This window comes from Abrus precatorius, unplaced genomic scaffold (genome assembly GCF_003935025.1).
Source record: "Abrus precatorius isolate BTA unplaced genomic scaffold, Abrus_2018 Scaffold2, whole genome shotgun sequence".
Lineage (NCBI taxonomy): Eukaryota > Viridiplantae > Streptophyta > Magnoliopsida > Fabales > Fabaceae > Abrus > Abrus precatorius.
The window spans coordinates 35,708,761-35,721,708 of record NW_020874362.1 but is presented as its reverse complement, the minus strand read 5'-3'; the positions used below and the strand labels follow the sequence as shown (position 1 = coordinate 35,721,708).

General features: G+C 30.6%; 2 protein-coding genes across 2 annotated transcripts; one reads left to right on the top strand and one right to left on the bottom strand.

Moving 5' to 3' along the window:
- Window positions 1–1,670: 1,670 nt before the first annotated feature.
- LOC113859940 (E3 ubiquitin-protein ligase ZNRF3-like) lies at window positions 1,671–2,372 on the bottom strand. The gene has a single exon (XM_027492594.1). It carries the CDS (start codon window positions 2,370–2,372, stop codon window positions 1,671–1,673), a length of 702 nt encoding a protein of 233 aa, XP_027348395.1.
- Window positions 2,373–11,144: 8,772 nt separating this feature from the next.
- On the top strand, window positions 11,145–11,705 carry LOC113859939. The gene has a single exon (XM_027492593.1). It carries the CDS (start codon window positions 11,145–11,147, stop codon window positions 11,703–11,705), a length of 561 nt encoding a protein of 186 aa, XP_027348394.1.
- Window positions 11,706–12,948: the final 1,243 nt, after the last annotated feature.

Sequence of the window (12,948 nt, the reverse complement as noted above, 5' to 3'; positions counted from 1 at the left end):
CTTGGAGCTATTTGCAAATGATTTAGATATGCTTTGTGAGTGTACTCTGCGGATGTTAGATGTGATGCTTTTATAGACAAAATTGTGCATCTCATTGATGGGATGGTATAAACAAGCTGAGTTGGTAGGATGGTGTAAGTGTTAGTTCAACTTCATACCCAACACTAACAGTGTCTCTTACAGCAAACTATAATCTGAAACGTTGTTGGTCAACTGACTTATCTGTATCAGAAGGGAATGAAGACATTTTTTACACCTTTTTTAGTTAAACAACCCCCTTTGTCCACCAAAGCCAACCATTGTCCATTCCGACACACGCTTCACATCTCTAAGTGCCTACAAATAGCTTCTGAAAAGTTTTTCCATTCAAACCAAAGCAAAGCTAGTTTCCCTTAATTCGCCTTCGGCCTAGTTGTTCCATCTCTTCAATATTTAACATAAACAAATTGTATTTTCTTTATGTGAAATTAAATATAGAAATCACTAACAAGGTGCTAGAACTAAAAATCTTTCTTCTCTTTCACAAACTATATGCATTGCTAATGTTTAATTTGGCAACTTTGTAAGATGCAATCGGTATAATTCTGATTCTTGATCAATATTTACTTACTCAATCCAATTTTAAAATAATGACAAAAATTATATACAATATTACAATATATTAATATACAAAGACAATGGAAGAATGCGTAGGAAGATATATACGGGGAATATAATATTTGTAAGTTTTAGTGTTAAAATCGGATTGGATATATGGGTGATTCGAAATAAATAATTTTGCTGAGATATATTGCTAAAAATAATATTTTTTCCCTTTTTTCTAAATTTCACAAATTCTTTATGAAACGTCAGTACTTGAATTATAATAATTCTATTTCATTTTAATTCAAATTATTGAAATAAACTTATATATAATATAACAAAATTAATATAGATTGCAGCGTTGGTGCAAGCCTTTAATCGAACTAGGTGAATAAGCCTTTAATCAAACTAGTTGAAAAGCAATCTATAAGTATTTTATTTAAAAAAATGAATAATTTTTATTAAAGAATAAAATTTTACAAATATAAAACATTAAAATATACATATATATTTATTAAAAAAATTAAAAATTTTTGAAATAAAAATAATTTTTATAAATATAAGAATCTATATAAGGTAATAAGAAAAAATAAAGTACAATTTTTATATTCAAAATTTAAAATAAAATTAATAACAAAGTATGTAAAAATTAAAATTAGTATAAAAAATTATAATTCATACATTATTAATTAAAATACACACCTCTATCAATAAAAAAAATATACTAAATATATTTTATTTATATAGAAGTTAATTATTAAAAAATAATTTCACTACATAATTTACTTTTCAAGTAATAAATTACTATTTATAATATCAAGGTTGATTAATAAGATGTAGTTACACTTGAGTTTAGCAAACTAAAAAATTAGTTATAAGAAAAAGTAATAGAAAATCAAATTATAAAATAAACAAAATTTAGGTAAATGTTTTAGTATTTTTAGGGCTCTTTTTTAATCAAAACCTATACATCTAATATTATCACCTGTTATTAAAATAAAACTTTAATTATAGTTTTAAAAAAAGAAAAAAAGAAAAAGAATTATATGTTATCCTGTAGAATTACCAACTATACAATTGAATAATTGTCATTGAGTAGGCATAGGGAAGCGACAAAGGGGACATAGGTGACTAGTGAGGAGCCATGGCACAATACATGGATGGTGAAAGACATGGCCGCAAGGCATTTGCGAAAGCTTGACATCTTCGTCACATTCTTCACCTTCAAACTTCTCCAAACAAATATTACACTCTTCTTGAGGAGGAAAAGTCGTATATGTTTTCAGCAATTGGATGGCTTCGTTGGAAGCGGGAATCATTCCACCGCTGTGCTGCATTGACTCTTCAATTGCTTCACTCTCTTCGTTTCCCATCGTGTCCAAAATAATGCTCAAAACCACAGGGAACTCAAGGGGTACTGAATCTGCATATTCATTATCATTCTCAAGAGGAAGACTCTGAACCCCAAAGAGTTCTTGAACCAGAGGCATGATCCTCTGCATGATTAGATCCATGTCTTCAATGGTGAAGTATGGAGAGAATTGTGGGTCCAGTAAGAAACTTCTTAGGGAATCTCCATTATCTTCGTAGAAGCGCTTGCAACTTATGCGTGTTGAGGCTTGGAATATGGATGATGGAGATGTGTGTTGAAGTGGATCCCACAAAGCTACAGCAGTCACATCGAATCTGAAGAAATCTTTGCTTCGGGGCTTCGCGTGTTCTAGTTCTGTTGACTGGAAACTCTCCACGGGAACGTGGGAGGAAACTATCCCTTCTTCTCCGGGTGCCATGTTCAATGTCAAGAACTGTGATTTTCAGGTCTGATGTGTTTGTTTATTCTTCGTGGGTTTATATAGCAACATTGTACTCACCTGCGGCAACAGAATTGGAGAAAAACTCCCCAGAGATAAAACTTTTTAAAAATCAATCAAAAATTTATTTATTTTTTATAACGAGGAATATAAACTAAAAGGAGAGTAATAAATAGAGACAAAATCATCTTAACTTGATAGATTATTTTTATGATATATTTTTATAATATTTTTGCATCTTATTTTATTTTAATTAAGATATAAAAAATTGTAAATATTGCTGTGCATTTATCACCATTTATCTTTTATTTATTTTTTAAAATTTAAAATTTTACAGAATTAAAGATTAAACAAAAATTTGATAGAAGCTAATTTTAAATTATTTTTTTTCACAACCAGTATCTCACGTGCCGCATGTAACGTGGAATATTGTCTACTTAATTATTATTTAATAGTTCAGAGATTATTTTAAAAAAAATTAAGACCAAATTAAAAACAATTAATAAAAACTATTTTAAAAAATATCTTTTCAGAGACTATTACTTATTTAACACCTTTAATATTTATACTTACGAATAAACAGCTAAAGCCTTTTTTTTTTATCTATACCAAACAATTAACTCAAAAAGTGTACATAACTTATATCTTGTAAGTGTCGCATCATCGACATAGAACTTAATTTTCTTCAATTTTTGTGTTCGGCGTCTTAGTTATCTAACGAGGGAGTTTTTTTTATTTGAATACTTAAAATAAGTTTAACACTTTAATTAATTACATAGGACAAAACTTATACAAGAACGTGACAAACAAAATTTTATAATTTTTATTCATAAACTATTTATCATCCAAAATTATCTCCCTTTATTCATTAATTAATTATTTCTTATAAGCTATAAAAATTAACCAAGCTAAAGTAAATTTAGTAAAAGGACATAATTGACTCAATCACTACATTATTATTTGAGAAGTAAAATATTCATGCAACTACTATTTTATAATTTGTTATATGTATATTTTGGATTAAAATTAATTGAAACGATTTTTTTTTTCTTGTTATAATATTTTACTTTTTACTAATATATTTTTTAATTATATTTTAAATCTTGAAAAATAAAGTTTTTACTTATTTTTTCTTTATTATTGTATATAAATTTTTATTTTTTTAATACTTATTTTTATATTTATAAAAATTATCTTAATTTTTTCTAATTTTTTGAATTTAGAATTTATTTTTTAAGAGTCTTATCTTAACATGTCATTAAAATTGTCTCCGTCAAACTACCATTCTAAAACGTGCAATTGACGCTGTTATGTTGTGCATAAATGACCTCTTTCCCTCTCCTATGGTTTGCTTCTGCTATCATAATCTTGTGTTTTATCCTCCTATGTTCAACGTGTGTGTGAAGGGTCAAAATATATTTTGTTCAAATCACTAATCCTTTAGCTCACAAAACCATGTCCTAATACAGTAAGTCACCAACTCAGCAATTCCTCTCCTGAGAAATACAGAAAAATTAACATAAACATAAACAATATCAATATGAAGGCACAGAAAAGAACAACAACCAAGCACTAGTTCAGCAAGCTTTTACATTATATATTAACATTAATGTAAATATATAAGCAATTTGATATATGTTGTGAATGTAAGTACTATTATGATATGGAAGGTTCAACAAGGAAAATAGAAGATTTCCAAAAGGTTATAAAATAGAAACTGCTTATAAATAACAACATTTCTCAAACTAAAAACTAAACATGTGTTAGTCAAAATTTGTAGGCACCGCTCCGGAATTGTGGTTAAAGTTAGAAACTTTGTATATGACTAAAAGTCTCGCCAACAAGCTTCGTCTCAAGGAGCGATTATATGCGTTTCATATGATAGAAGATACTCTCATTCAATCTCATCTTGATGAGTTTAATTCTATTATTATGGATCTGCAAAATATCGATATTAAAATTGATGATGAAGAAGTTTTTCCCACGTTAAAATTTTATCTCCATTATTCTCTTACTTCTCTTTATTTCCAATTAAATTCGATTCAGTCTTTCACATTGCTTTGATGCCCCAACAAGTGATATCAGAGCTGTTATTTAATTGAAAATATTAAAAATGTCTACCGTTACAAAATTTGACATTGAGAAGTTTGATGGCAAGATTAGCTTTTCTATTTAGAAAGTCCAAATGAGAGTCGTTCTCACTCAGAACAGATTAAAGAAAGCTTTAGATAGAAAGTCGAAAAAACGGGCTTCCATGACCGATGAGCAATGGGACGAGTTGGATGAAAAGGCGCTTTCAGCAATCCAACTTTGCTTGTCCAAGGAGGTTTTACGTCAAGTGGCCGACGTAACCACCGCTACGGAATTGTGGTTAAAGTTGGAAACTTTGTATATGACTAAAAGCCTCGCCAACAAGCTTCGTCTCAAGGAGCGATTATATACGTTCCGTATGATAGAAGGTACTCCCATTCAATCTCATCTTGATGAGTTTAATTCTATTATTATGGATCTGCAAAATATCGATATTAAAATCAATGATGAAGATAAAGTTGTTTTGTTGATTGTCTCTTTACCTTCTACTTACAAACACTTCAAAGAAATTATGTTGTATGGTAATAATGACACCTTATCCTTTGAAGATGTTAAATCTAATTTATTGTCCAAAGAAAAATTTGATCTTGAAATCCATTCTGAAGACAAGGGTGAGGGTCTAAGTGTTAGAGGTAGAACTCAAGTAAAAAGGAGTACTAGTCACAAAAAGAGTAGATCCAAATCTAGAAGACGAAAATCCAACACTACCTGTCGTTATTGCAAAAAATATGGGCATGACATTTCTGATTGTTTTATCTTAAAGAAAAAAGAAGAAAATAAACAAAAGAAAGAAAAAGGTAAACAACCTGTTGAAACTGCTAATATTGAGACTGATTCTGATGGAGATGTTATGGCATCTGTTGTCTCTTCTGACAAGAGCGCAAAAATAAGTGGCTTCTTGACTCTGCATGCACATACCACATGTGTGCTTATAGGGATTTATTTACCACTTTTGAACCAGTTAATGGTGGTATTGTCTTGATGGCTAATGATACCCAATGCAAAGTTGAAGGAATAGGTACTATTCAGATCAAGGCTCATGATGGTGTTGTCAGGACTCTGACTAATGTTCGCTTTATTCCTGAATTAAAGCAGAATCTTATCTCTTTTGACATCCTTGAATCTCTTGGGTGCAAGTAATCATCTGAAGGTGGAGTTCTAAAGGTATCAAAAGGTGCTCTTGTTTTGTTGAAAGGTAACCGAGTTGGTACTTTATATTTCTTGCAAGATTCTGTTGTGACAGGTTTTCAGCAACTATATCTTCTTCTATACTTGATAATGATGTCACCAAATTATGGCACATGCACCTGAGCCATATGAGTGAAAAAGGCATGCACTTTTTGAGCAAGCAAGGTCTTCTTGGTAATCAAGGTATCAGTAAGTTGGAGTTTTGTGAACATTGTGTCTTTGGAAAACAGAAAAAAGTAAGTTTCTCTACTGCAACTCATCGTACAAAGGGTATTCTTGATTATATTCATTCTGACCTCTGGGGGCCTTTTAAAGTTCCCTCTTATGGAGGACGCCGTTATATGATGATTATTATTGATGATTTTTCTCGCAAAGTTTGGGTTTATTTTCTTAAGTATAAAAATGAGACTTTCCCCACTTTTAAGAAGTGGAAAACTCTTGTTGAAACCCAGATAAGGAGAAAAGTCAAGAAGCTCAAAACGGATAATGGATTGGAGTTCTGTGACGGTGACTTTATCGAGTTATGCGCAAATCATGAAATTGCTAGACATAAAACCATTCCAAGAACACCCCAGTAAAATGGTGTTACAAAACGAATGAACAGGACTCTACTTGAGAGAACTCGTTGTATGCTCTCAAATGTTGGGTTATGGCATCGACGTGAATTTTGGGCCGAAGCAGTATCAACTGCTTGTTACTTGGTTAATCGTTCTCCACACTCATCACTTAATTTTAAAATTCCAGAAGAAATTTGGTCAGGTAATCTTGTTGATTATTCCAATTTGAGAATCTTTGGATGTCCTGCTTATGCACATGTCAATGATGGCAAATTAGCTCCAAGAGCTGTTAAGTGCATATTTCTTAGTTATGCATCTGAATCTAAAGGATATCGTTTATGAAATCCTAAGTTACAAAAATTAATTCTTAGTAGATATGTGACTTTTAACGAGTATGCTTTATTATCTTCTAGAAAATAATCTTCTGTGATTTCTTCTACTAGTACTAATAATCTGCAGGGTACTAACGAGAAGGTGGATTTGGAGTTGAAATCTGCAACTCTTAATGTTGATGTCTCATCTTCTTCTATCAATGAGTCTAGTACTGATATTTGTGGTGATGATGATGTTGATGGGATTACCACTTCTCCAACTCAGCCGCAGGAAGAGGAGTATTCCATTGCCCAAAATAGACCAAGAAGGACGATTACTAAGCCAGCTAAATATGCAAATTATGTTTATGATGATAATTTAATTGCATATGCATTATCTGTTGCATAAGAAATAAAAGATGACATTGAACCAACTAGCTATACTGAAGCTGTTTCTTGTGCTGATTCTTCAAAATGGCTAGTGGTTATGAATGAAGAAATTGAAAGTTTTCATAAGAATGGTACTTTGAGTTTAACAGAGCTTCCCAAAGGCAAACGGCCTTTGAAATGTAAATGGGTCTATAAGAAGAAAGACGACATTCCTGGGGTTGAAGATCCTAGATGCAAGGCACGATTGGTTGTTAAAGGTTTGACTGAAGGTGTTGACTTTAATGAAATTTTCTCACCTGTTGTTTGTCATACCTCCATACGTGTCTTACTTGCTTTTGTTGCTTTATTTGACTTGGAATTGGAGCAACTTGATGTTAAGACAGACTTTCTGCATGGAGAGCTGGAAAGAAAATTTATATGAAGCAACCTGAGGGATTATTGTTCCTGGTAAGGAGCATCTTGTCTGTCGATTGAAGAAATCTTTATATAGACTCAAACAAGCTCCGAGACAATGGTACAAAAGGTTTGATTCATTTATGATTGGGCAAGGTTATTGCAGAAGTCAATATGACGACTGTATTTATTTTCAAAAACTTCCTGATGAATCTTACATATACTTGTTACTATATGTTGATGATATGTTGATTGCATCACGTGACAAATCTCTAATCAGGAAATTGAAAACTCAACTCAATAATGAGTTTGAAATGAAAGAATTGGGTGCAGCTATGAAGATTCTTGGTATGGAGATTTACAGGGATCGTCAAGCTGGTAAATTGTTTCTATCTCAACAAAAATACGTTGAGAAAGTGCTTAACAGGTTTAATATGTCTAATTGCAAATCTGTTTCTACTCCACTTGCTGCACATTTCAAGTTATCATCTAACCTTTGTCCTGAGACAGAGGAAGACATGGAGCGTATGTCACGCGTTCCTTATGCTAGTGTTGTTGGCAGTCTTATGTATGTTATGGTATGCACTAGACCTGATTTAGCATATGCCGTTAGCATGGTGAGTCAGTATATGCATAATCCTGGAAAGGATCATTGGAGTATTGTAAAATGGATTTTTTGGTATCACAAAGGTACTTCTGATATTGGTTTAGTATTCGATAGAAATCATGAAACAACTGAAGTTACAGGTTTTGTTGATTCAGATAATGGTGGCGATCTTGACAAAAGAAGATCTCTTTCTAGTTACATATTTACTCTCTGTAAATGTGCTATTAGTTGGAAAGCTCAGCTTCAATCTCTTCCATCATTATCTACGACTGAAGCTGAATATGTTGCAGCAATAGAGGGTGTGAAAGAGGCTCTTTGGCTTAAAGGTCTGATTAATGAACTTGGTCTTACACAGGATGTTCTTACTGTGTTTTGTGATAGTCAAAGTGCTATTTACTTGACCAAGAATAACTGCAACCATAACAGGACAAAACATATTGATGTAAGACATCATTTTATCCGAGAAATTGTTGCTAAGGGTGAAGTCGTAGTTCAAAAGATTCATACATCTGAGAATCCAGCTGATATGTTTACTAAGCCTCTTCCAAAGGCCAAGTTCCAGCATTGCTTGGACTTGGTTGGTCTCTACAGCACTTGAACGCCTTTCGAGGTTTAAACGATGCGAGCAATTTATCAAAACTAATCCAAGGTGGAGATTGTTAGTCAAAATTTGTAGGCACTGCTAATTTGTGGCTCAGTTTTTCAATTGGCACTGGCAGGCATTTAATTTATGTAGGTACCGCCCGAAAATGCATCGAATTGTCAAAATTTGCTACAGTAAATTATTGTAGCAATGTTGAAATTTTAAAAATTTACTGTAGCAGTTTTTTGCCTATAAAAGGCAACGGATTAACGAAGGGACCGATGCACATCATTCACGGATCTGTGAGAAAAAAATACTGAGAGAAAATTGAGAGTGTTATTTTGTAACTCTTATTCCATTTTGAGAGAGTATTTATTGAGAGAAAAAAAATAGAGATTTATTACTCTTTATCCTGATAATTTTAGAGGACTTCTTGTACTCTCCCTTTTACATAGTAAAATTATTTTGCTTGTCGTCGTTCGTGGGTTTTTTCTCCGATTTGGAGTTTTTTCCACGTTAAAATTTTGTCTCCATTATTCTCTTACTTCTCTTTATTTCCAATTAAATTCGATCCAGTCTTTCGCATTGCTTTGATACCCCAACAACATGATTAATTTAAATGATATGCTAATTTTTTATTGGTGGGATGGGAAAAGACAGAGAAAGGAGAAAGAGGATTTTGATTCACGTTGGGAGTGTGGCCTCAACCAGCAAAGCAAACATGACACTTTCTCAAAAGTGGCTATTTTGTAATGTAAAACTGGCTCAAGAAAAAATGGAGGAAGATAACAGCATAATGACGATAGCTTCATAACCTTAGATATATAGCTGAGATGGACTAGGTGGGAGTGGGGGAAGTAAGAGGGAGCTGAGTGACAATATCATTTTTGTTGGGAATGGAATTACTCTAAACATTCCATTAACTATATATCTAAGGTTCTAATAAAACCTCCTGCTTCAGCGTTGTTGTCACTTATATGCCATAGGAAGGTTACAATTTTGAAAATTATGTACTCGTTAGTGAGCTTTTGGTCTACGAACATATTTTTACTTATAGCAACTCAAAATTTACATAAAAAATAAAAATAAATGAATATGATTATAAGTTGTGAGCAATAAAATAAAAATATACAGATAAATAAAGGGATAAAAAAAAAGAAAAATCTATAATATAGAGGTACATACATAGGTCGTTTCATAAAAAGTAGTGTAATAAAACATCAATAGAAATTAATCTATATATAAATGGATATATTCATAATAGATAAAGTCAATAACTTTGAATTAATAAAAATTGAGAAAGTTGATTTAAAAAGAAAAAATCTTCAACAATGTGGATCGAGAGCAAGTTGGGTAGTAGGTAGCAAAATTATATTTAAATTTTATATAGGTTCAACAATGTGGCATGAAGAGTGGGTACAACAATTTTACATGTAACAAAACTGAATAGAATATTAGTATGGATATAGAATATAAGATTATTTTAATTACATGCTTATTTGTATCTCTAAAAAAGATCATATATACTAACTTTATGAGCCAACAAACAGAAACATCATATAGTATTAGAGAAGTCAAACAGAGTTATTCATGAAAGTATGTTTGGTTTAGCAATTTGATCTAACTATTTATTAATTTTATATTTTGATTGGGTTTAGAAATCGTAAGAAAAATTATATTTTTATTTGATTTATTGTTCATAGACTCCTTTTGTCCTAAGTGTTCTCATTGAAAATATTAACTATTAATTCTTCTTCCTTTAAAAAAGTTTAGTTTTGCTTAAAATAATATCATTTGTCTATTGTAACTTTTATAACTTTATTATTACTTGAATTGCTACCTTAGCTAGATATTATATTTTTTATTTATCTTAAATACTTTGATATTGAAAGAATAATATGTTATTTGATAAATAAAAATGAAATATTTATCATGATATAGATGTCATGAGTAAGTTTAAAAAGAACTATTCTTTATTAATTTAAAATAAGTTAGCCTTCAAATTCAATAAATGACAAACTAATTCATTCGGCATCCAAAACATATTTTCTAGATTTTTTAGTTTTAAATCATTTTCATTTTTTATAGTTTTTCTTTTTTTCCTGTTTATAAAACATAAGAATTAATTCTAATCTGAATTAAATTTGTATTTTTTAAATTTTAAAAAATATATATGAAAAATAATATGTTTTTAACAAATTTAATTTTTGTTTTTAAAATTTTATTAAAGATTTACATTTACCTCAGTATATTTATTATAATGATTTTTACATTAATTTGAAAAGTATTATCTCTTTATTTGATTGTTATTTAATATAATAAAATATTCGTTATTAGTAAATTAAATATTTATTATTTTTCACCTCATTTTATCTGTTTAATTTGATTTAAATTTAAAAATATCCGTGTAATTTGCCTCTGTTAGTTATATATTTCAAATCTTGATATCACGCTAGTGATCAAAGCAAGATAACGAGCAGTTATACATTTCAAATCTTCTTATCGCGTTTGAAGATTTTAGGAATAGTAGCTAATCGAAAAGGAGGTATCTAACAAATAGTATCCCTCAATCCATCAAACAATACATACATCAAAAATAGAAATTTGAAAGTTTCTTGCTCCTTCATCATCATGGAAGTGGCACTGTGCCATTATCACATCTATAAATCTCGTGATGAAAGTAGGAATCCCATGCTCACAGACTGGTTTAGATTCAATGTTAGCATTGTTTATCGTTCATCGATTCATTCAAACAGCACCAGCTACGAAAAGTTTTGTTTCGTTGACATTCCAATCGTAGTTTGCAAAAGCTTCTTCACACGAGAGGGTCACAATTTCCTACGGTCACATTTATTACCTGTTCGATATTTCACCCCTGAACTGCTTGAAAAGATAATACCCCCAATAGCATCATGGGTTAGAGGATTGTTCAAGTTAACTGATAATAATGACCCTGGACATGCTAACGCTATGGGTTTGCAACCCCATGTGTTTCCTTTGAACTTGGACATTGAGTTTGAGTTGCCATGCGATCAATGTGAGGGTGAAACGACGAAAGAGTCCATTGGCATGCAACAGGTTAAATCCATTATTTCACCTTCTGAGAACGCTAACGCCACCGCGTCGCCACAGACGGAGTATTGTACAATTTGCTTGGGTGAGTGTCGATGGTGTGATGGTGATAACATGTAGTATGCATCTGTAACCATTGTGTCTCTACTTTTACCAATATAACCACTGTTAACTTCAGTTACATTCGTTGACTCTTTTAATAGATGTCTCTCATGTTATAGCGGCCATTGTTGCCTAATGATATGTATATGTGACGGTTTTATTAATCCTCTCTTTTTTTTATCTCTTTTAATTACATCACTGCTTGTTGACACGTACAAAATAAAATTCTGCATTGACTTTTTTTATTTGATTAATAATTATCTAATAAAAATGCAATGATATTTTTACTAATAATAGAATTTTTTAAAAATTAATTATCAAAATAATCGATGTAAAGAAGTGTAGTGATAATTTTCACGTTAGTTTAATTTAAAATGTAATATTTAAGAGACACATCCAAATTGAAGACCAGAAATACAACTTTTGAGCTTTTGTTTGAATTTTTTTAGTATATTACCCTAAATAACACATTTCAGTTCAATCAATGAGATAATCTTGTTTTCATATTAATGATCAATCTCGTATATAATATTAACGAACATTGTAGTTACCATTATAAATTCAATGAACATTGGCAAACATTGCATTTATTATTATTTATAATTTTATAATTTGTCTAATAGTATATTGCAATCTTGATTTTTCTATTTTCCTTCTCAATTACTTATTTTCTTAGCTTTAACTTTCAAAATTATTAGAACATAAATAATATGGGCATCTTAAACATGGAAAGAGAAACACTTTTTAGACTAATTATTTTATAACTGATATAAAAAGTCATTAGTTACTTATATTAGTTGGATTGAAATGTTTTTAATTGATGTTAAAAGTAATTTTAGCACTAATGATTTTTTTTTATTCTCTCTATGATAAAAATTATTGTGACAATAAGTAAAAATTGTTAAAGCATAATCACATGCTACAAAGCGTACGATTACATGTTAATTGGACTGTGTTGTGTGGTTTTCGGTTAGTACTTTGGTGTCAACTAAAAGAACCAACACAGGGTAAAGGTCGGTTTTTTTAATTAGAACAACATAGGGTGACGAACGAAAATACAACATTGTTAGCTGACCATCAGGGACAAATTATGATTGCATTAAGTCAATAGAAGAGAGACTAAATTAGATAACTCGTGAGAATTCAGTACTTAATTTATAAAATAAGTAAAGGACTTTCATAAATTTATTTAATTAAAAATAGTCAAACTTTACATCATTTAATAAAATTTTTAAATTTTTGAAGCTGACTTATTTAAATA

Bases quoted from the DNA above. Each gene is read 5' to 3' on its own strand.
- LOC113859940 (XM_027492594.1), bottom strand. From the start codon at position 2,372: ATGGCACCCGGAGAAGAAGGGATAGTTTCCTCCCACGTTCCCGTGGAG.
- LOC113859939 (XM_027492593.1), top strand. From the start codon at position 11,145: ATGGAAGTGGCACTGTGCCATTATCACATCTATAAATCTCGTGATGAA.